At 37.9% G+C, this 22353-nt stretch overlaps 1 protein-coding gene and 1 pseudogene across 2 annotated transcripts; both read right to left on the reverse strand.

Annotated features, from left to right (window-relative positions):
* Window positions 1–583: 583 nt before the first annotated feature.
* Window positions 584–9151, reverse strand: LOC145465446 (cytosolic Fe-S cluster assembly factor NUBP2 homolog; annotated as a pseudogene). The gene is made up of 9 exons (XR_014041601.1): window positions 8099–9151; window positions 7691–7828; window positions 5868–5956; window positions 5253–5363; window positions 4396–4467; window positions 3859–3949; window positions 3257–3373; window positions 2559–2627; window positions 584–2183 (listed from the first exon to the last, which is right to left on the reverse strand). The product of XR_014041601.1 is annotated as a cytosolic Fe-S cluster assembly factor NUBP2 homolog (transcript).
* Window positions 9152–13215: 4064 nt separating this feature from the next.
* On the reverse strand, window positions 13216–22336 carry LOC145465385 (mitochondrial calcium uniporter regulator 1-like). Its single transcript, XM_081449163.1, has 10 exons — window positions 21994–22336; window positions 20582–20689; window positions 19913–20016; window positions 17663–17706; window positions 17362–17419; window positions 17042–17083; window positions 16803–16874; window positions 15702–15755; window positions 15527–15587; window positions 13216–15078 (listed from the first exon to the last, which is right to left on the reverse strand). Exons 1-10 carry the CDS (start codon window positions 22196–22198, stop codon window positions 15020–15022), a joined length of 807 nt encoding a protein of 268 aa, XP_081305289.1. The 5' UTR covers window positions 22199–22336; the 3' UTR covers window positions 13216–15019.
* Window positions 22337–22353: the final 17 nt, after the last annotated feature.

The raw sequence follows: 22353 nt of genomic DNA on the forward strand, positions 1-22353 counted from the left end.
AATTTACGGGGTCTTTCGAGAAACAGGCCCCAGGAGCTACGCTTTTAGGCTGGTCTAAATCTATATATTAGCAGTAACCCATCGAGCCAAAATATTTTGGTTGTCACGTGATTGTCCGTACGTACCTTTACGCCCCCTCCATGTAAATCAATGTGAAATGTCACTCTACAACAACCTAGTTCCCAAGGCTTTTCCTTCAGAGATCAGGAGAGGGGAGGGTTAAAGCATACATCTTTGATATTGGGTATCCATGTTATATTCAAGTTATACCTGTCAAAACAAGGTATGCACTGACCAGTATCACTTGACCATATCGCAGGCCCGTTTTTAGAGCTCATTGAGGTCACGTGTTTTTTTAAGTTGACCACTGCCCAGGTACAGGTTTTCAATTGGATCCCAGGCTCAAGCAAGGTTAAATTGTTGTAATAAGGAGCTCTGCTTTTAGACTTTGCTAACTCTATATATTACTTAAATTGGTTGTTGTTATAAAATGAGTTGGAAAAATTATCCAGAATCAACACCAATCTGCCGTTTTTACAGACTGCATGATGTTTAGCTGTCTGGCTGGGAACAGTTCCACGTAGTTCTAATAAACAAAGTCACTGATCGATTGTTAAAATCAGATCTCATAACGTAGGCTTAATATCACATTTCCTAAGGTAAACCAAATTCTTAAAATGTTTTCTTTTTCGCTGTACATCACAACCAGACAAACTTGTTGGATTAACCTTATCATAATTGTCAAGAGTCCACTGAGTGCTGCTACCTCCAGGGGCTTTTTATTCACAAAAAGATAACTCTTGTATTGACACGCTTGCGCACTAACCCACTAAATTAAAAACAAAATTGGAAATATGGAGTCTCCGTGTTAATTTCTCTTACACGTAAAAGTAACTCAAACGTTGATTGTTCATGCAATTCTTACAATCGCAAAATACCATGCAGATAACTGAGGCAGTACCACTTGTATTTATTTCCATTTTTTTATTGACCTTTCAGCTGCAACATTTTATGAGTTTCTGAACAAAGAATCTTAGGTATATTATTGGCCGTGTAAAATTATGATTTGCAACAATCTGGATTAGGAAAGACCTCATTCAAATTGTTTTTCTGATCATAAATCACTTCTGCAACACCAGTCTGCTTATCAAAATTCAGGTACAATCATTTAATGTCACCTTGATAGGGAAAAACTGCATTCAAATCTTATTTCAACACACAGTTACAGTAATATATACAACTACAAAACTAGTTTCGTCCATGACCTCTTAATTTGGTCTCCATAACAGATTTAAATCCAAGGTGACCTCATGTAACCATGCATGAGATATAAACCTTGATACCACAAGTTAAACTATAACTAATTTGCATTTTTTTTTTTCAGTCTACTTATTTATTTATTTATTTATTTATTTATTTATTTATTTATTTATTTATTTATTTATTTACTGGTTTATTTCTATCTTGTTATTATTGTTTCTATCTGGTTATATTATTGTCGGTTGTTATTATTTGGTATCAAGTTATATTTTTCATGCATGGTTACATGAAGTCATCCAAAATTCAAATCTTTAGTGGTGACCACCTGAAGAGGTCACAGACAAAACAAGTCTTGAAGTCGCATATACTATGTAACTATGTATCAAAGGAAAATTCAAACGAAGCTTTTCCCGATTCAAGATGCTATTCAGTAATCATACTTTCTTGCTTTACAAGTAGAACTTTGTGAAGGAGGCTATTGCGCATGGTTTATATGCCCTAACAACAAGGCAATGCTTGGTTTAAGTGAGTGGCAAAATTGTCCATAGAGGGGCGAAGCCATATTTTTCTATGTTAGTTTTCTTCCTTAATTAATGACTAGAGCAGGGCTTGATTGATGATTGCCGTAATTCTCATCACTGGTTTGATTGATAAGGGACTGGCACTGTAGGGAGAAACCAGTGGTTGAACACTTGGCCATCTCAGTCACATTTGTCCAACTGTATAAATGCCACATGCTCAACAACCATTTTTTGAAAAAAAGTACTTGTTCCTTCAATCACTGATCTCCATTGCTTTCCAATTCTAACAGTTTGGAAGTGATTACGTCTACTGCATTTAGTGTTGGTGAGTTAGGAAACAAGTCAATAACAGCTTGGCGTCTTCTAAGGATTGCGTTAGACTGGGATCCAGTGGAATAGAACCTACAAAGAAGGAAAAAACTATTTTTTCAAGAGCTGAAAGCAAGATATAGCTAGAAGACTCTCCTCTGCGAAAACTGACTGATTTCAATGTCAAATTGAACACATCACATCAGTGAGAATTGTCTGCAATTTGCAATGACCCCTTGTGATAAGCTTGACACAACAAAGAATTTGGTTGACATTCCTTAAGCTTCCAGCAAGTGAGACCTTTGCATTTCCAAACAATATAATTCCCTGCTTGTTTTTTTTTAACGCTAATATAGACAAGTGTAATAAATGGTGAAAAGACCATTTTCCATGAAACATGATCTTGATTGCCCCTTACCCCTCTATCCCCCTTCCTGTGTAGTCACTGATGTTAGTAAGTATTTTTACCTAAAAATGGAGCATTGCAGCTCTTTGCCAAAGCTTCACCTCCTCCTTTTGAAACAAATTTGTACATTTCTAAAGGAAAGAAAGTGAAATATTATTTCATACTATGAACTAGATGAAGGTACACTATAACAGTCAAAAATACAACAAGTCATAGTGTATTAAATATTCTTTTTAAACCATAAAAAGGAAAAGCCTCCTCCACACATGCATTTTGCATGGACTTGTCTGGCAATGTTTCCTTGATCCCAGATACTGTAGGTGTGCAGTGAAAAGACTTAAAACCCTGACCCTATTTAGGGATGAAGCAAAAGAAACTGATACCCTGTTTAAGGCCCGAACCAAGAAAAATGACATCCAATTCAAGGAAAAAACAAAAACTATGAATGGCACCAACAGGTCAACTGTATTTCACTTCTGTGACACTGGAAGTTTAAAAGCATCAAGTGTAGAACTTATTTTCTGTTTAGCCAGGCATTTATGCATTGCAATATTAGCGGACACAATTTAGTTAGGTAACCTGTCTAAGGATCACAACGTGAATGCAATTAATGTCAACAGGGGCAAAAATGATACCCTATTTTAAGGATTGAGAACCTCAAAAGCTATATCCTATCCCATGACACAAACCTATATAGCCCATATATGGGAGTACCGCTTTCAGTGTTTCCTGCAAAGAGCATCTGTATTAGGAGGCTAACACTTACATTACAAATGAGGACAGACAAATTCACTCATGTTCTCCACCACTCTAGGATTGGGATTTTAGTTTTCTTGCAGAATGTTAGTTCTCTCCTGACGTCAGACACTGCCACACCCTGAGAAACAACAGGAATGTCATTGAAAAATCCATCAATATATTACATACTAGTTCATTCTGGTAAATTTCTTGCAAATCTTTTATTAAGCAATCGAAGATGGAGAGTTATCCCATGCCCAGGAACAACTGCTGATATTTTTCTTTCATTGAGAACAAAAGGGAAAAAATGAGGGTTAAAAGTTCAGAACTGGAGACCAATTTTGCCAATCAACTGATACTAAACTAATCTTAGGTTTTGGCCAAACAATGATTAGGCTCGATTTCACCTGAATTGATTCACTATTAAAAGGCTAGTAAATGTCTAAGTGAAAAGCTGGCCTTTCCTCAATGCTCTTACGGCTAAATTAACAATGTATTTGTCACAACAGACACAAATTAAGCAAGTGTAAACTTTCCGAAATCAAAATAAGCCTTACTAATAATTGACAGCATTTAATTATAGAACAGTTATAATTATAAAATAATATACTTTAATATGCATACCTGAGGAGTAGTGAAAAAAATTGCTCCATCTGGATTGTAATGTCACAGATTTTCTACTAACTGTAATTATTTATGTGTTCATCAGATGTTCCTGGATTGAACAAAACCAATCTTAGAACAGAGCAATAATGATAGGATTACACTGCATACTGTAAAATGAATGTGCATGATTGTACTATCAGCAAAGTTAAGAGTATATCTGCTCCGACTCCAACTCCAGTCTCCCAGTATGGAGTATTGTATTCCCTTAAATGTCCTTAATGGGGAGCTGGCCTACTGGTGGATATCCCCTCGTATCCCTGTATTTTTGCAGTTCAGGTTGGCCAGCAACTTGTTAGTACCCATTTCTCCTCCTATGTGATGAAAGGCATTGCCAGTCAAGTCTCTCACCTAAAAATGCAGTACAAAGACCCATGAACAGGCTTTGAATCCAGATCTCTTGATCTACAGTGTATGACATTAACCACTGGGCCACTGTACCTAACACAACAGTACATCACAAGCCTCTGAAAATAACATTTTACACAGTCGTCATACCTGGAGGTGTATCAATAAGCTGGTAATCCAGGTCACCCCAACATACATCTGATAGAAACTGCTTGATCATTGCTAAAAAAACAAACAAATCTGTAACTGTCACTTGAGAACTCAAGAAAGTCTGCAGGAACATCAAAATGTTTGTAGCACTCTACAGAATTTGCTCCATTTTAGAAATCATTAATAAAAGTGCATTGCAGACAGTGGTGCTCTGGCCTGGAACAAAGCTGTTTTAAAATAGTAGTAAAACAATTTGCTGATTTCAAACATTTTCCTTTCATTCAAAAGCCCAGAAAAGCCACAGTATTTCCGAAAGAATTTGCATAACTTTGTATAAATAGTTACACTGTGGATCCAGTGGTGACCAGCTGGGGGTGTCACATAAAATTTTTTTTGAAGACATGATTGATCATCACAGTTATGCACACAACTTAAGCAGTTGTGAAATTAAAGCCTGAAAAAAAAAATCAGGCTTGAACAGGATTTGAACCCATGACGTCTGCAATACCAGTGCAGTGCTCTACCAACTGAGCTGTTTAATTGTATTTTGAGAAATTTTGTAATACATATCAACTAGACATAATACTGCCCCCAAAAAAGAAAATTAAGTATTGTTTGCTCAATATCAACAAAGCCTAATAATAGCTACCTGAAGTTTCGTACATTTTACACTAAGGTAATTAAATTGTGCATTTCACAAAAAATTACTCAATATGTGGTGGCATAGCTCCTTGAAGTGATTTCAGTAGTCAGTTTCATTGATGATGAGACATTCAGATCTAGCTTTGATTAACAAGCTTGAACAGGTCAAGGTAAGTCAAAAGATATGTAAGTGAAGAGCATAAATGAATAAATACCATTTTTCTTAGGTCCTCTCCACACAACGGCATCATCTCTTATTTAATAACAAGAAACCAATTGACATAACAGCCAGTCGTTGGTCCTTGTCTGTGTAAACTGGAACCCAACTAAAAAGAAAGGTTCAGGTGATCTTTAGAAAATACTTACAGTAAACACCCTCAGCAAAAAACATAGGCAAGCTATGATGTCAATAACATATCAGCTGATCTTATAAAAAAAAAAATTAGAAAGTGAAGTATGTATATGAAAAGTATGATAATTAAAACACACGTCTGATGCATTTATACTGCAGATAATCTAAATTTTACGAAATAAAAAACTTCCCAAGATCAAGCAAGTTCACCCACAAAAGTTCCAAAGAAGTAGGGTAGTGGTCCCTAACAGACCAGCATTCCATGTAGGAGAAGCCGCAACACTTCAAATCAGTTTCTTGCTATCAAACTGGATATAAGGAATTCTCCTGTAATGAGCCACTAAAGGTCATAGACACTCTTTCACTGTTACACATCAAACACAAGTGTGAGAGTTGTATACAGTATATATGCATGATTTACTTAATATTGGCTCCCACGGAATGGCTTCAGAAGATGATCCTTTATATTATGACTTACCCAGCAGAACACTGCTGTATATCTTTTCCCTCTACATTCATCATCCTTGGAATACTTGGTCCACATATGTCAACATCCAGTATGCCACGCTGGAAGATAAAGAGATAACACAAAGATTAGCCATTTATTGTGATCAAGGTAGTACTGCAGCCTGTAACAATACATTCTTGAAGACACTTCTTTGCTACCAGTGGCAGATCCACAGATTTTCACTGGGGTGACTCTGGGGTAAGGGGGAGAAAGACAGAAGGTGCTGGGGGAAAGGCAAAGTGAACATTTTTTAATCCAAGACAGGATTTTTCTCTAAGTGTCACCAGTTCACACATCATGTGGCCAATACTATAAATCTTCTGATAACAAATCTCGCTCCCAAATGTAAAACACGAAAACAAGACCTATCCCAAACGTAGAAAATCATCCAATAAAGCTTCCCCCCTTGCAACCCCTCCCACTGCATATGAATCACTGACTTATGGACATTCGCCCTAATTGTTTCTGCATGTCCTTACTGTGTGCACAAATTCACACATCATGTTATGTATGAGAGCACACACTAAGTAATAAAATGAATAGCCTGCGTGGACCCTTTCCCTCTCCTTCTACGGCCTGTCATGCAGGCTATAAAATGAACAATGATAGGGCTGAAGGCTATTGCTATAGCTTTGCCTGGTTTTAATGATCTTGGATGTTTGGTGACCCCTACTTTTATTTCCAGAAACAGATTTTATTAACAAATATCTCCACATTGTCCAAAAATGAACAAAAAATCAATGTGGGAAGTTAAAAAAAATTTAAGATTTCTGTCCACAGGACATCAAATCCTGCCATCTTGTGGCTGCAAGGTCCATGAAACTATGGTCGCTAAATACAAACTTGTTCATTAAGGAACCTCGCCAGTTGACTAAATTCACTTAATAGGTCCCCTTAAGGTGATTCCTCACATTTGCATCGTGCATCCTTACTGTGCATAATTTATGGCATCAGTTAGCACATGCTCGTGCACGTGCATCTTGAATACATGATGGATTTGCCTTGATATTGAGTTCTGTCAGTTGAAAAATGGCTATAGCTCACTAACGAGCACAGGGACCCCATCTTTTTTCCAGTCATTGTAATCAATTAATCATAAGCTTTGCATGAGAAAAGACTGAACTAATTTCTATCACTGAAAATTGAATAAATAAAGAAAATAGCAGATACACTGTGGTCTTTTCTATTTTGCAGTTTGGTAACCATATCAAGAAATTTGGTTCATTTTTTTAATCTAGGATTTAGCTTTCTGTCTGAATCAAACTTAAAATGCTTATTTGTGTCTGACGCAATGTATTGACTGTAGTTTAATGCGTGTTCTCGTGAGTCTGGACTCACAAAGATTTTACTATTACTGGGAATGTGTTCTTATAACAAGCATTGAATAATGCCAAAATGGGGCATTTTCAATGCTTCACTGCTCCTTAATGAGCATGGGCACCCCCCATTTTTTTTTCAAAATTGAAGTTCTCATATGATAAATATTCAGTAGACAAAGTTTGAACAAAATTCTATTGTCACTTTTATTTCAGAGGAATTACCTTAAACAACACTTGGCAGAGAACATTTCACTTCAAAGATCTAATTGCAATATTTTGGGCTTACAGACATTGTGGCCTTATTCGCTAACGAAGCCCTATTATTTCAGATTTCGGGTGTTCGTCTGGGGATGTTCTCTCCAAAACGAAGTCGGTGACCCCCCATTTTTTTAACATTTCGCGCGAACGTCCTTAATACGGGTAAATGTAGAAATGTAAACCATAAGTCAACAGAACGCAAAGATTTCAGCTTACCTTCTTTCCTTTGTCGTAAAGGGTCCATGCTATCTGTGTCGTAAACAGTACTTTTACCAACTCCTCCTTTACCAGACAAAACAAGAATCACGTGCTTGATAGATTTTAACACTTCTTCAAGAGTTTGCTCCGACTGACCTGAAATTTACGAACAAAAAGCACATTGTATAAGTGAGAATTACTCGGACTCTGGAGAGACAGGACAATTCTAACAACGTCGCTAAGCATGCAAATAATATATTAAGCCTTTTCCGTGTACGAGGCTGCAGTTTCATTCGAAAAAAATAACAAAAAAGGACTTATACTTCCGCTTACATGTATTCTTACTTTACAGAAAAAATAATGTATACACCCTTAATGCAAACAGCAATTTTTTAAGTAACACATTCGTTGCACGACAGTACTCACCGTCCGCCATCTTGAATTTGAGAAGGAAACTGCTGGTCATCCTCGCGTACAGTCGGCTCAAGAAGCTTTCCCGCTGCTCTGTAGGCTCGCTCTGTAGCTGAAAAAAAAGGTCATCCTGGGACACGCAGGGGCAGTTAGTCGACGCGACGTTTTCGGACGACGCGATATTTTCGGGCGAGAGTTTACATCAAGACGTAAAATTTCGCCCGAAAATATCGCGTCGTCCCAACTAACTGCCCCTGGGTCTCCGAGGTGGTCTGAAATGTCAGTCATCTTCCACCATCCAGCCTAATCGCCCGGGGATTAAGCTGAGGGTGGGAGATGACTGACATTTCAGGCTACTGAAAGATATGTTCAAAACCACAAATGAAATCAGGGACCGCGAGGGAGGAGGAAGGGCTTTAGCCCTACCACTTACTTGCTTGTGTTGAGTTTTTTGGGCTCCAGTCCATATGACATGGATAACGTACGAATTTTGCTACTGGAAAGAAACAAAACGGCGGAACAGTGACCCCTTCTGGAATAACTATATCCCACGAGTCATTTAAATTTTTTCGGTATAAACGCAAACCTTAGGCGCGTGTGTATATCGAGAGAATACAAGTGTCTCGTGGGATATTCCGTGGTATACCACTCGAAAGCGACAGACAGTGCTCGACTTGCCGAAATAGTCGGATTGCCGAAGAAGTTCGAAAAAGTACGATTTTTCTAGAGGTTACCGAAGGCCACCGAAGATGCTGTATTTGCCGAATTAGTCGGATTTCCGAAGATGGTCTTCTTTGGCAGTAAATCGATTTTCCGAACCAGTCGGATTTCCGAAGATATTCGTCTGCACATACTTCCAGAGCTCGACTTGCGGAATATTGGATTTCCGAAGATTTTCGACACTGTTCGTTTTATTTGCCGAATTAGTCGAATCTCCGAAGATTGTCTTCTTTGGGAGTACTCGATTTTTCCGAATTACTCGGATTTTCGCATAGGTTACCGAAGATGTTCTCTTTGCCGAATTAGTCGGATTTCCAAAGATTGCCTTCTTCGACAATGTTCGATATTCCATATATGTCGTATTTATTTTCCGAAGATATTCTGCACATGCTTTGACAGTGCTCGATTTGTCGAATTAGTCGAATTTCCGAAGATGTTCAACGGTATTCGATTTTCTCGGCGGTTATCAAAGATTACCGAAGATGATGCTCTTCAGTTTACGCCTAACCAGTAGGCGGATTTCCAAAGGTTAACTTCTTCGCCAGTGCTCGATTTACCGAAGGTTACCCAAGATGTCCGAAGTTTTCCGAAGGTCACAAAAGATCGAACGAGTAAATAATGAATGATACCGTGAGTGAGTTCCTGTCTTCATTTCCAGTTCTACAATGCGTTTAGGCACACTTCGAAGGATGCAAACACCCATGACAAGGCTTCGATTGAGTCTGGAATAAACGTGGCCTAAGCCCAACCAAAAGTTGGAAATAGTCATAGAGAGCTTTTTTCACGCATGCCAAGACTCTACAGCCCTAAATTGCTTGACATAGCCACACACAGGCCTATATAGCTCTACATAACAATACATTTTCATACAATTGAGCTGATATAGCCCTACGGAGAGCCCTACATCTTCCTGATAGTCACACAAAATCCTTAGTAAACTCATATAACCATATATAACCAAACTTTAAGCTTGATTAACATTCCAGATAATAACTTTAAAGTACAATATCATTCAAAACCTGCTTACAAAGTCCTACAGAACCATACATAATTAGATATTCCCTGTTGTTTTACACAGTCCAACCTAGAATTACATATAGGTTATTGACTAAGCGTAAGGTCAAGAGGGCTGGATATTAGCCAAGTTCTTTGTTCGTTGAGGCCAGGAAATCGCACAAGCTTCGTCGTAGAGAACATCGCAAGGACGCAGCAAGCAACTTTTTTCTGTCTTATGTAATTTACAACAAGTCAATAAACTGTTTAGAAACAACAAAAGAAAATAATTAGTAACTTAACTACAACCCCACAAATTTTAGCGTAACTTCAGCACTATCCATAAATTTTCTTTTCATGAAGAAGTTCTTCTCATTCTCGATTAACCCAATAACTGAATATTTCTTCTTCATGCAGAAAATAGAAAGACAACATGCAAACGCTGCCTAAGCACACTTGTCCACTTTGATGTAAAAAAGACTCGAAGCCAGTCTTTATCCATGGCATGCATTGGGTGAAGCATTAATTCAACATACAAACTACTCCTGACCTTATCAGTGCTTTTAGAGGTAAAAAATGTAATATCAGTTCAATAGCCAATGGCATTGTTATTGTATAGGAACATTAATTGCTTAAAGCTCAAAAAGTTAAACAGGAAATAGATGTTCATCTGCTCCATTCGAGGGTGATCATACAATCGCATATTGTGTACGCATTTCTTCCTTCCTCCAAGTTACTGATAACAACCGACTAGCCCTCGAAAAACCCGGATCAAGTGTTTATTAATTCTTTTAGAATTTTGACTGCAGAAAACAAAAAAACAAAAACCAAAAAACAGAAACGACAGCCTGCAAACCCAGCTTGAAATACAGACACAGACCTCGGGGAGTCCATATGAGGACATATGAAGTCAGAAGCGCTGAGGCAGTACAGGCCCGGTCAGAAAACAACCACCCTATTCCGACACTCCATCCAGACTCATGCTTCCGGTGGACTGTCGCATGATACTCATGATACCTGCGTGCTGTGTCCAACAGGATAGGTTTCCAACTTGCGAGCACGGAATGACTAGTCGACCTCTCGACTGCTACCACCCCTCTGGACGTGAAAGTAAAACAAGCACTAAGAAGAGCGCACGAAACTCTCCACCCAGCTTAGGAATGCGTGATTGCCTTCTGCGATCATCCCGATTTCAAAATGGACATTTTATTAGCTCGTTTTAGCACTGATCTCGGATTTTTCTAAGAAACCAGAGTCGTTACCTGTGTCCTTATTTACTTATCCTATCATTACCAGAATTGTCCTCAGCCGGGTTGCTCTCAGGAAATATTTTTCCGCATTCCATCTTACTGGATTTTTCGAAGAAACAAGTCGATACCTCTGTCCTTATTAACTTATCCTATCGTTACCAGAATTTTCCATAGTCAGGTTGCTCTCAGGAAAGACTGCCGCTTTCCATCCCACTGTCCGAGGCATTTCTCCGGCCAGGAATCACTTGAGTTTTTCCACAGTATGGATCCTTATAAGCCACAACTGAACCAGACTGATGATCAGTAGACTGCCGGGGTTGTGACACCGATATGCATGTCGTGTACGCACTGCACAGTAATCAGCGCTTCAAGGACTAATCTAGAGAAAAATAGGTGTTTAGATTAGTAATTCACAAAGGAAAACTACGTTTAAACGTTTTATAATTACATGCTGTCTTCGGTCTCTTCGTGTCTTATCACAAATAGTTTTTTATGAAAATTGAAGCTTATTTACAAAGAGTGTAAGGGTAAATATATGTATATATGTGCGAGAGTCGCCTTCTTGGATAAAGTAACTGCTTTCCATATACTCGGTTTCTAACTCAAGCATTTTAATATAATTTTCAGCTCATTGTTCCACGGTACTGGTGTTGAAGCTTTTCTAGGAAAATTAAACAACGAGTTTTTGCTGGTACTCTGAATTGTTGTGGAGCCCGAAAGTCACTGAGAGTTACTTTCTTAAGAGACTGCTTGGTCTTTGAAATATCATATGACCAAAAGATGTTCAGAAATGCCGTTAGAATAAAGTTCAATCTATTTGCTGATTATATAGAATGAGAAATTCTTACTTACCTCTAAGAAGGCTTTTTCCATTGCCCTGCCTCTCTTATCTGTCTCCGCATACTTTGACATAGTGACTGTATCTAAATGTCTCACCGGTGAAGAAGGAATTATGGCGGATTGCATCGTTCAGCATCGATTATCCTGTTTGTCGGTTGCTACTAAAGATTGCTACAGTACAGTTCTGAAATGTCCCAAGTGGTCAGCACAACAGAGCCCAGCGATGCTTGAATCAAACCGTTAGAAGGAATGTTGCCACCTTGTGAAGCGAACTTTCAGTCTCAAAGCTTCAAGAAACTCAGGTTCACGTGAAATGAAATGCTCAATGTTTAAATAAAACTCGCTGTATCCTTTTAAAGCTTCGCTCGCATTGCTAAAAGCCAGCAAACCTGACACAAAGTGGATACAGCTCAAACTGAACTAAACATCGGTTGAGAAATTTGAAAATGAAATTTGGCTAAGGTGCGCATGGACAAAGGAAACTGCGTCGTTAAGTTTGAAGTTCATTATTAAATGTATGAATTTCTCGCGCGTAGCAAGGAATTAATAATAAGTTTTGTAACGTATCAAATCAGCGCGTTTAAGTTTTCATTGTATCATTTACATAACAGGCAAAGTATTACTTCAGAGACCACTGATTGCCTCTTAATTCCCTTGGCGTTAGTTTCTAAACATACTGATGCATTTTTCATCTCGCTTTCGACCGCATTACGTTACGTTGACTTTAAAAGCGCGGGAAAACGGGGCTTTGGATCCGTGGCGTTGCCACAAGTGTTAGACTCATGTGGTCGCGTACGAAGATACCGCGAAGCCACGAAATCAAATCGCTCTACATTCGGCCAAAGCGATTTGATGGACCACGAAACAAAGAGACAGACACTTTCTTAACTACGATTAAGCGGTTAAATCTGATTTGAATATTGAAACCATTAATAATTTGAGAACCCTGACTTCCAACGGGTTTTCCAAAAGACACGAGGTACATAAAAATAATTTTTAATGCCATGATCCACGCAAAATACGATCAATCACAATCAATGGGTGATCAAACACTCCCTAAACGCTTTCCTCATATCTCTGGAAATCGACGGACGTTTCCGACTTGACCATCCGTTCGGATGTCGTAACACCGAAGATCATGGTCCTTTGAATTGCCGGTTGATTATTCTGTCATTCAAGAGTCGTTATCCTTTGCTTTCCGAGAGTACTAAGAATACCGGAAACCTCTCAATGCATAATTGTCAAACCCACAAAAACTATTTTTCACTTAAAATACGATACTGTATAACATTTCAGAAATATCAACGATATTGTAAATCTTGCATATAAATACACGAGTTGCGTTCAGAGGGTGCGCACGTTTGATTATTTTTGTTTCCTTGTAATTTAAATTAACTCCATATTTATTTATTGTTCGAGATAATTTGCCCGCGTAGGACAAACTTAAAGCTAGTACCTGAGCCTCCGCTCCCTTAAACCAGCGGTCGAGACAAGAACTTATGTCATAGTATCAAGGTCACAAAGTCAATGTGAACTCATATTAACGCTAAAATTGGCAGAATATCCTTCTTAGATTGAGAAAAATTGAAACTTAACTAACTGGAGATAATATAATAGGGAGCTTAGGCAAACCACGGCGACGACGTCAACGAGAACATCGTAACCAAACAAACTTGTTGGATTAACCTTATCATAACTGTTAAGAGTCCACTGAGTGTTGCTACCTCCAGGGGCTTCTAATTCCCAAAAAATAACTCTTGCACGCTTTGCGTGCCTATGTTTTTTATCCTCTTGTTTGGAGAACTATGAAAAACTACCTGCTCGGCAAGCTTGCCTTATAACCCAAACGAGAGCCTGTTCATAGGGTAGCCTTTACAGTGAATGGATCGCGGGGACGCATAGTCCAGTCTAAACTCTCCCTTCCCTGCGCTATTTAACAAATTGACGTCAGTTTTTCATGCGTCTGTCCTGTTATTAATCATGAATTTCGTCAATAACATTGTTAAAGTAGCTGTGGATTCACGAGGCGATAGCCGAGTGGATCCGCAGACTACTTTGACAATGTTATGACGAAATTCATTGTCAATAAAAGGACAGACGCATGAAAAACTGACGTCAATTTGTTTTTTTGCGATAACAAATTGTCAAATTGTCCGCTCTTGGTCGTTGCCGCATCGCATAAATTATAAACTCATTTGTCTGTACGCTTGTTGACGATGAAAATTAGCCAATGAGTGCCGAGAATTTCTGCATTTATCGTCAAAAATAGGGATTGAAACACAGACGCGCGGGAAAAGAAAGTCCAAGTCGAATCCAAGATAACTTGCATGCGCATGCCCAGAACGCCGCCCTTTTTCCCTCCAAATCAAGAGGCCTGAGAACGGTAGTGGAACCGCATGGAAGGCGTGGAAAGAGGATTGAAGGAGAAAAGGACATTTTGAGATGTGCAACACTCCGAGCATCTCCAGGGTCCAAGGAAATCTAGAGTACTTCGAAGTTCACCTTAGAGCTGGATAGAAAGAACGTGTTTATTGCGCAATACATCGAGTGAAAAGAACTTCCAGTTTCATCTTGCTATTTACAGAACTTTCACTGATCAGCCAGAAGGAAAAGGAAATAACTAAGTTCGCAGCCTTTTCCACACGTCGCTTAGCAACACGATGTATTTTCATGGTGCTATCTAAATTGACAGCTCGCGTGTGCAGCCATCACGATGCAAACAATTGTTACTGTTTCTGGTCCGTGGCCTACTCGTTGAAAGAGTGGATAACACTATTCACCGGAGAAACAGTTGGCAAGACAGCTGGCAAACAAACTACGCTATCAACTACATAGTGATTTAGCCGGTGCACAATGACCAACCAGAGCCTGATCAACAGCTGAATTTCGCATCACGGCAATTTACAGTTTTACTTACTGCATTATATTCTACTCATTTTCGATGATTCATTCTTAAATACTTTTCCATATGTTTCACGATATAGCCTGGGTTAAAGTTCGATAAAATAAAACATTTAAAATCTTTTGTAATCAGTTTATAATTCTTCATGGTTCCTTGTCACTATTTCATTTCGAAAAAGGCCACAATTATTAAATTTTCAATCAGTTGTTCAGTTTAAACCTATATCTATTACTAAACCTTCACAAATCGCCAGACAGCCAGGAAAAGCGTCAAGCAAGACAGCAAACTACCTACAAGGAAAGAAAAAAAAGGAAGATATATATAACTATTTCGTCTTCAGGACAGGAATGAAATCTGAAGTATCCGGCTATTTAACAACTGGAGCTTGCATGGGACAACGACACACAACTAGTTAAAATGTGCGCCTGTTTAGTGAGCAACGTATACACCTCTTGGCATACATGGTTAAGATTCTTTAACTCTTTCTCGCCATTTTTCGTTACTGTTAAGGCTGAACGACCTTTACACCTCGGTCAAACATCTTCAAATTTTGGCCATATGAGTGTTTTTGTTTTGGAAGCGAAACCGTGCATGAACGCGAGTGGCGAAGCCGCGAAGGGATTAGTGATGAATCGAGTTGAAATGCAGTCGCCTCAAATCTGTTAGCCGCCATTACTACAAAAAATCCGCAATTGTAATGTCTGACGACAAGCAATGAGAACGTGTCAAACTTCTTACCGACTAAGTACTTGATTAAATCTAGTTTCTGTGCTTCAAGCTGCATCCCCAGTTTAGCAACCTATAGAGAATAAAAAACCAATGCAAATTAAAGAAATTAAGGTGCATGACCATTTAGCCGAGTACCTCAATTCTACAAAGTTACATACCGAATATTCTAGTGACAGCTTCTTACCTCTGTCTCTATTCTGTTTTCGGTATCCTTGATTCTTTGATCCCGCATTGCGAGCTAAAATGAAACGATAAACGGCAGAAACTGAGTCTAGTAAGTCTTTATAAATTATAGTCGTATTATACGACTCTTTAAGCTTATGACAAGAAGCTGGAGTAAAAAGAGCCAAGCGAAAAGTGACTAGAGATAACAGAGCGAGCCTCATTCCTGCCTTGTGCATCCGTATGTGTTGATCGTTTCATTATTCCGTTCTTCATCTTCTCGAAAGGTTTTAAATTAAAACACGCCGTAGTGTTTCGAGTTAGTGCCCTCGTTCAAACACGCGCCACCTTCATAACAAACGCTCCCCTTTAGTATTAGCGCCACTTCTCCAACAACCGAACAACACTGGGCTACCATTGGAATGACGGTACAAAGAAACAAAAAATACCAAGTAATAACAAAGTTGAGATAAACAACCTATCCGCCAAGGATGGTGCATGTTACTAGAAAAAATTTGCTTTTCTTGTTTTTTTTCCAGTGTGTTTTTTCATAGTGCCTTTTCGCTTGTAAAAGTCGCTCTCGAAGTTGTCTTTACTCTAGACACATTTCCTGCCTGGAACCAAGTAGCCCCTCAGTCGCTACCAGCTCAAGCTCACGCCCTTTTGCTCACTCCCAGTCTCCCAATCGCCCTTTGCGCAAAGAAAAAAAAATAATAAGAAGAAAAGCCTGTGGAAGAGACAGACACATTTCTAAAATCAATTTTATCACCTATAAAAATCTTGCAACGAGCACTCCCCCGCGCTAAAAATATCTTAGACGAGGCAGTTTTTCCTGCACCTTACAACGCAAAGATGAGATTCAGAAACAATGTAAGTAGAGGAGCAAATGTTACAAGCCAAGCTACATGTTGCAAGAACAATTTCACGTCTATAAATCCCACTGCAACTTGCTACGTTTCTCAGTCATCATCGTGGCTTTCCAAGTTGTAAGAAAAAATGTGGTGTTATGAAAGGTGACCTGCCATTCAACTGCCAAGAACAGTCAAACTTCCTTATAGTGACAACAGTATGATGTAACTCATCCCTAATTTGAGGAGAAAAATAACTGAATTTGCTCTCTAACCTCTTCCTTGATTCGACTCTTTTCCAAACTGAAGTCCAGCGCCATTCCTCCTCGGAGTTTTGCTACTTCATCCTACAAAATGACACAAACCGAGCTGAATAGAAATCACGCATGTGTAAAAACCGTGCTTCTTGGTACCATTGCAAAAAAAAAGTTGCAAAACTGTTACGAAAAGTTTCATACAATTAAATAACATGAACTTTGAAAAACAATGCAATTCACAAACTCTGCTTTCCTACCTCCAAAATTCCTTTAAGTGATTTAACTTCATCTCTTAATTTCTGAAGAAAACCACAACAATATAATTTTACGTATAACAGTTTGACTTCGATGAACATTCACCTCTGCTACATGTAACAGAATGATCATAACTCTGCTAAACTTTTTCAGCTTGTCACACACTCTTTGAAGAGATTGCGCAACAAGCCAAAATAAGTCTCTGCATCGACAGGCACCACCACTGGCGGAAACCTCCCCTTAAAGTACAGTGTAGACATCTCCTTTAAGAAGCATTATTTTTCATTACATGTACTTCATCACGTTTTATCTGTTACTGTACCTGATTTTCCTCTTGAATTTGGGTAAATTTTCCTTTCTCAAGAAGAAACATTTCATTTCTAAAGGCAAAAAGTAACAATGATAATTGTATTGAAATGTTTGTGTAATTCCTACTAACAACAAAAATACAGGCAACCTAGATAAAACAAAATAAAGCATTACCTTTTCATTAAAGGTGCATTTATTTGCAATTTTTTTATTTTTCATTTTTTGCAAAATTTCACTTAGAATTATCTAATATATAAAAGTTGCATGATAATACACACAAATTAATTTTAGGAAATGATATGTTGCATTCACACCTAACTGAATCAACTAGGCCTTTAAACTTTACCTCGAGCCGCTCCTAGAAAAGAGAATTAAATAACAATAAAATAAACTAATCCATGTTAATGTATAAATAGACACATAATTGAGTGTTGAAGTACCACAAGTGCTAAATAAATGCATTTTCCCAATACCTAATAATATGCCAATAACATTAAAATTCTTAATTGGCTCCGAGGCATGGGGGAATAAAACAATATGAGAAATCACATCCAAGTTGAGGGATGAAAAATTTATTTCTTTTGTTTTATTCTCCCAGCACCCAAAGCCATGTTAGAATTTTAATATACCAAAAGTGGCCTACTTTGCAAGGGCAAGGGGGAGTGGAAAAGAGGAGGTCACTGATTAGGTAGGGGTGGGTAGGATGAGAGGCCTTAACATTTTTGTGATGAGAGGTACATGTATCCAATGTGCCCAGAATTTTTTCTTTTTACTCCATAAAAAAAGTTTTTCATACAAATCCTTTATCTAACAATGCATCAGTGCAAATTGACTGCAGTACGTGTACACAATATTTAATAAAAAGGTATAAAGTCTTAGCTTTTGGTAAGGATCTTGGTATTAAAGCTGGCTCTATACAGTAAGTAGCAATTATTACCAACTATTTCAAAGATTGTTATGATGTCTGACTGCTTACAAGGTGGTACACATTGCAAGTTTCTATTGAGGGCCAGTTAGGGAGCTTATGCATATCCTTTGGAATTAAATGAGGACCTAAGGAAATAGCCTCGTGAAAATATTTGAAATTTTTTCTTGTCACAATTCCACAGGATCCTCATTAGGTTTTCATATTGCTGTCAGAATTTCAACATAATAAACTGTCATTCAACATCATTATATTTACGTGCCTCAATGTTACTGTTTTAACACATGTCAAAATTTTACTCCCACAAAGATTTCTCTTTGATATAATTTCCATCAAGTGACTTGGGAAGTATATAAAAATGTTTAATACTACAGATTCCCTCGTAAGTGGTACTAAAGAACCACAATGATGTTTTGTAATCTTTGAATCAGTCTAATTTTATCCATAAATTGAAAGGCCACGGACAAGAATGTCCCCTAGGTTTTTTGGCTATTTTTGAAAGTGCTCAAAAATAGCCGCATTTTGGCATGCGGGCTTCGTTTTACCTGAGAAACATTGCTCTGCAGTTTTTTTTGCTGGGTTGCTCTTCGTTTTTGAGAAATAATTTATGCAAAAAACTACTTTTCCTCGCGGCATCTTCTTGTCCAACACTAAACAAAAGAAACCTTTTGTTTTGCTGGACAAAGAAATCAACAAAGTGTCACATTAGCCACTTGTTTTTCGAGCCGATACAAGTGTTGCATTCAGAAAAAAAGCCTTTCGATCCATGTTGCTTCATTAGCACAAGCAATTAAGGCACTGCGTGGGCCAAGATTGTGTATCTTTTGTCATGAGTCGAGTTTGACACGACGTCAGGCCTGTTTTTCTTCCTGTTAATTTCTCCTTTTCTCTTTGAAACCAAAACATTAATTAGGCACTGGGGTACTATCGATGCTGCTGGTACTGAAATAAACTGTTCAAGTTTGCATCAAAATCCACCTCCGATTTATAAAATATGTATTGGAAGATTCACCCATTTATCGATGCCGTTGTCGATAAACTTTTCAAGGTCTTTTTTAAAGTGAAGTTTGAGCATTTGAGCATGTAGCGTTTTCAAAAAGCGAATTTATTTCTCTTAGATATAATTTCCATCAAGTGCTAAGTACATGAAAGATGTTTCTGTACCTTTAAATTAAAGCCTATTAATTTAATTCATAAATTTAATAGATAGGTAAACTTGTTCACTTTTGCATTTACCGTCACTTGCATCTAAGCATGAACACGTCATGCCAAAACATGCTGTAATTGGGAGTCAAACGTGGCATGATTGGTCATCAAACATTTGAAGTTTAGCAGACCGTGACGTGAACTTTCGCACTAAAAGTTCAGCACACGAAATGGCAGAAAGATTGGACATTGAAGAGTTCTTCAGAGAAATTGACCCCGACCTGTGTCAATATGCATACGCCTTTCGCGAAAGTGGTTTACTTCTAGTATAACCATGAAATATTACTGGCGGGAGCAAGACTTTCAGAGTCTTTCAGAGTGCAAAAGTTTGTGTTACGGTCTGCTAAACTTCAAATGTTTGATGACCAATCATGCCATGTTCACATTTAAATGCAGGCGATGGTATAAATCTCTCCAGAGGTCAATTACACACCTGATCAATTTTTGAAACAGTGCTGTCAGTCACATTAAGGACACTAGATGTGATAATTTCCACCAGTGACATTGTCAAACTTTCAGCTTGCGCTTCGCTAAAACCTGTAAACAGACAGTGACATCTGCTGTTTAAAGATCGGCTCTGGGTTTTTCTTTGCCAATAAATTTCACTGATCTTGAACTTCAGTATCTGCATCTGGGACAGATGCAAGCAAAAAACGTCAAATAATATAAAAATTTTAAACCATAATCTTTGTTAAGGTTTTGTAATGCACAAGCAAATAAAAACTAGCGATAAGAACAAACAAACTGTCAGTTTATTGCCAAATGTTTGAACTTGAAAATGGTGTCAGAACAACTCCAAAACATCATTCGTTCTTATCTCTGATTTTACTTGCTTGTGCAGACGTGTAATCTTAGTTAATAAGAAAATAGGTCCTTTGCTGAAGTTAGTAGTGTCAAACGCGTTCATGACCTCATCGACGAAAACAGTAATGAGGATGCCATGGATGCATGGATGTAGACTTATCTAAATCATTAATATATGTAATTTAAATAAACTTATCTTTTTTATTCTACTAGCATTTTCTTTGATTGAAGTTCATGTCACAAGGCAGGATTATATTAAGTATAATGAGCCTATTCAAAAACATTATGTACACTCTACCATTTTCCTGTAGTCTTCTGACCAGTTTGTGGGTATCAAAATGAAAAGTTACTCCACCAGGAGTTATATATGAAGAGCTAGACTTTGATCTTTTCCAGCGCCCTTTGGCTGCAACAGTAAAATATTGTAACAGATAAATAAATTGCCCTTTCTGTTTCATGCCATCATAAAACCTTAAGCGACAATTTCATGTACATGCAACTTTCAAGCTCAATGATGTTGTGTTACAGTATTTAGAAAAGGCCCTGTAAGACAGTATGCATTATTTAAATGAAGCCTTTCTTCCAAATCATTAGTATCAAATATCTACTATATGCCGCTCTCTTATTGGCTACGCTACTCATAATCTATTTTCAGGCTGTTGTAGACAGTGAGTAGCCTAGCAGTGTGCAGTTGAACACAATGGTGGCCATTTCTTTGCTTTTATGAAGTGTCTTTGAAGATGATTTTGATAAAGTTTTGAACAACTAGTAGATTTATACTGTCTAAAACAATTAATTGACGAAGGCTACACCCTTATCAACTATCACATGACAATAATCTTATAATCTTATCATTGAATAGAAACGCAGAGGTACGGCACTGGCTGTTACATGTAATTGTATGACGCAATGGTGTGCACAAAGAGGAATTATATCCTGATGATTGAATGAAACAAGTGATTTTCCTTTCTTTCTTTTAAAGTCTGTTATCTATAAGAAATATTTAAAAAATTTGGAAACTTTCCTACAGTGCTTACAGCGTATTTTGGTACCAACTGCACAGCTGCAACGTAGATCAATTTTGTAAACTTTTCAGATAAGATCTACTGTTAACTCTGGGTTATGTAGTGAAACCATGCACTGGTCTGCTCATGCATCTTTCTTTATAAATAATAGAAAGAAAGAGTTTAAGTATATCAAATTGACACACCACACATACATGTACCTAAAATTATATATTATGTAATACAGTACAGTGGAAGCTGGCCTGATGACCACCTTATTTGCCTATATGATCACCTGTTATGACCCAAAATGGAGCTGATCATCTCTAACAGCCAGCCCTGGCTAACAACAACAATAATAATGACTTTATTACCATGTCAGTTACATCTAGTGGAGAATCGCCACTGCTAATAGGGGACACCTAACTAGAACTATCTGAAATAATATACAGAAAAGTCCTATAAGAGAAATTAAAATTACGAGTTACAAAGATGGCAGCCACTACATCCATCTAGGATGTTGTCTAGATCTAGCCTCCGAAGACAGGCTAACAATAATAATAATAACGGGGAGACAGATCAGCTGCTGAAGATAGTCTGACAATCACAGGCACGTAGTGTAGCTGCAACAGCAGCTTCGAAATGTCTTTAAAAAGTATCCTATGGTAGCCACATTTATCATACGTTATTAACACGAATAACTCACCATTTTGGTCTCTACCTCCGTGGAAACAAATAGAAGAACACTTTGATAACAATAGTAATTTGTGTAAACCAGCTGCAGTGGAGAACATCTTCGAAGTTCGTGTGAAGCCGGTATAAGTAATATTGTTTGTATAAATCCTTCCGCAGTGGCAAGAGCGCCATAAGTTAAGAGAGCTGCTAAGAAGTACTTGATTTGCCTTGAACATTCTAAAAATCAGTTGCTTAGACTATCTAACTATAAGAATTTAATGTTAAAGGTTCTCCCCTCACAAACTGACTTCATGAACGAAGAGCTTACATGACGATAAAACTTACATGTAAATTTACCGCTGGACAATAGTGAGTGCCCGGTGTAAAATGG

The sequence above is a fragment of the Orbicella franksi genome, chromosome 13 (assembly GCF_964199315.1).
Source record: "Orbicella franksi chromosome 13, jaOrbFran1.1, whole genome shotgun sequence".
NCBI classification, from domain to species: domain Eukaryota; kingdom Metazoa; phylum Cnidaria; class Anthozoa; order Scleractinia; family Merulinidae; genus Orbicella; species Orbicella franksi.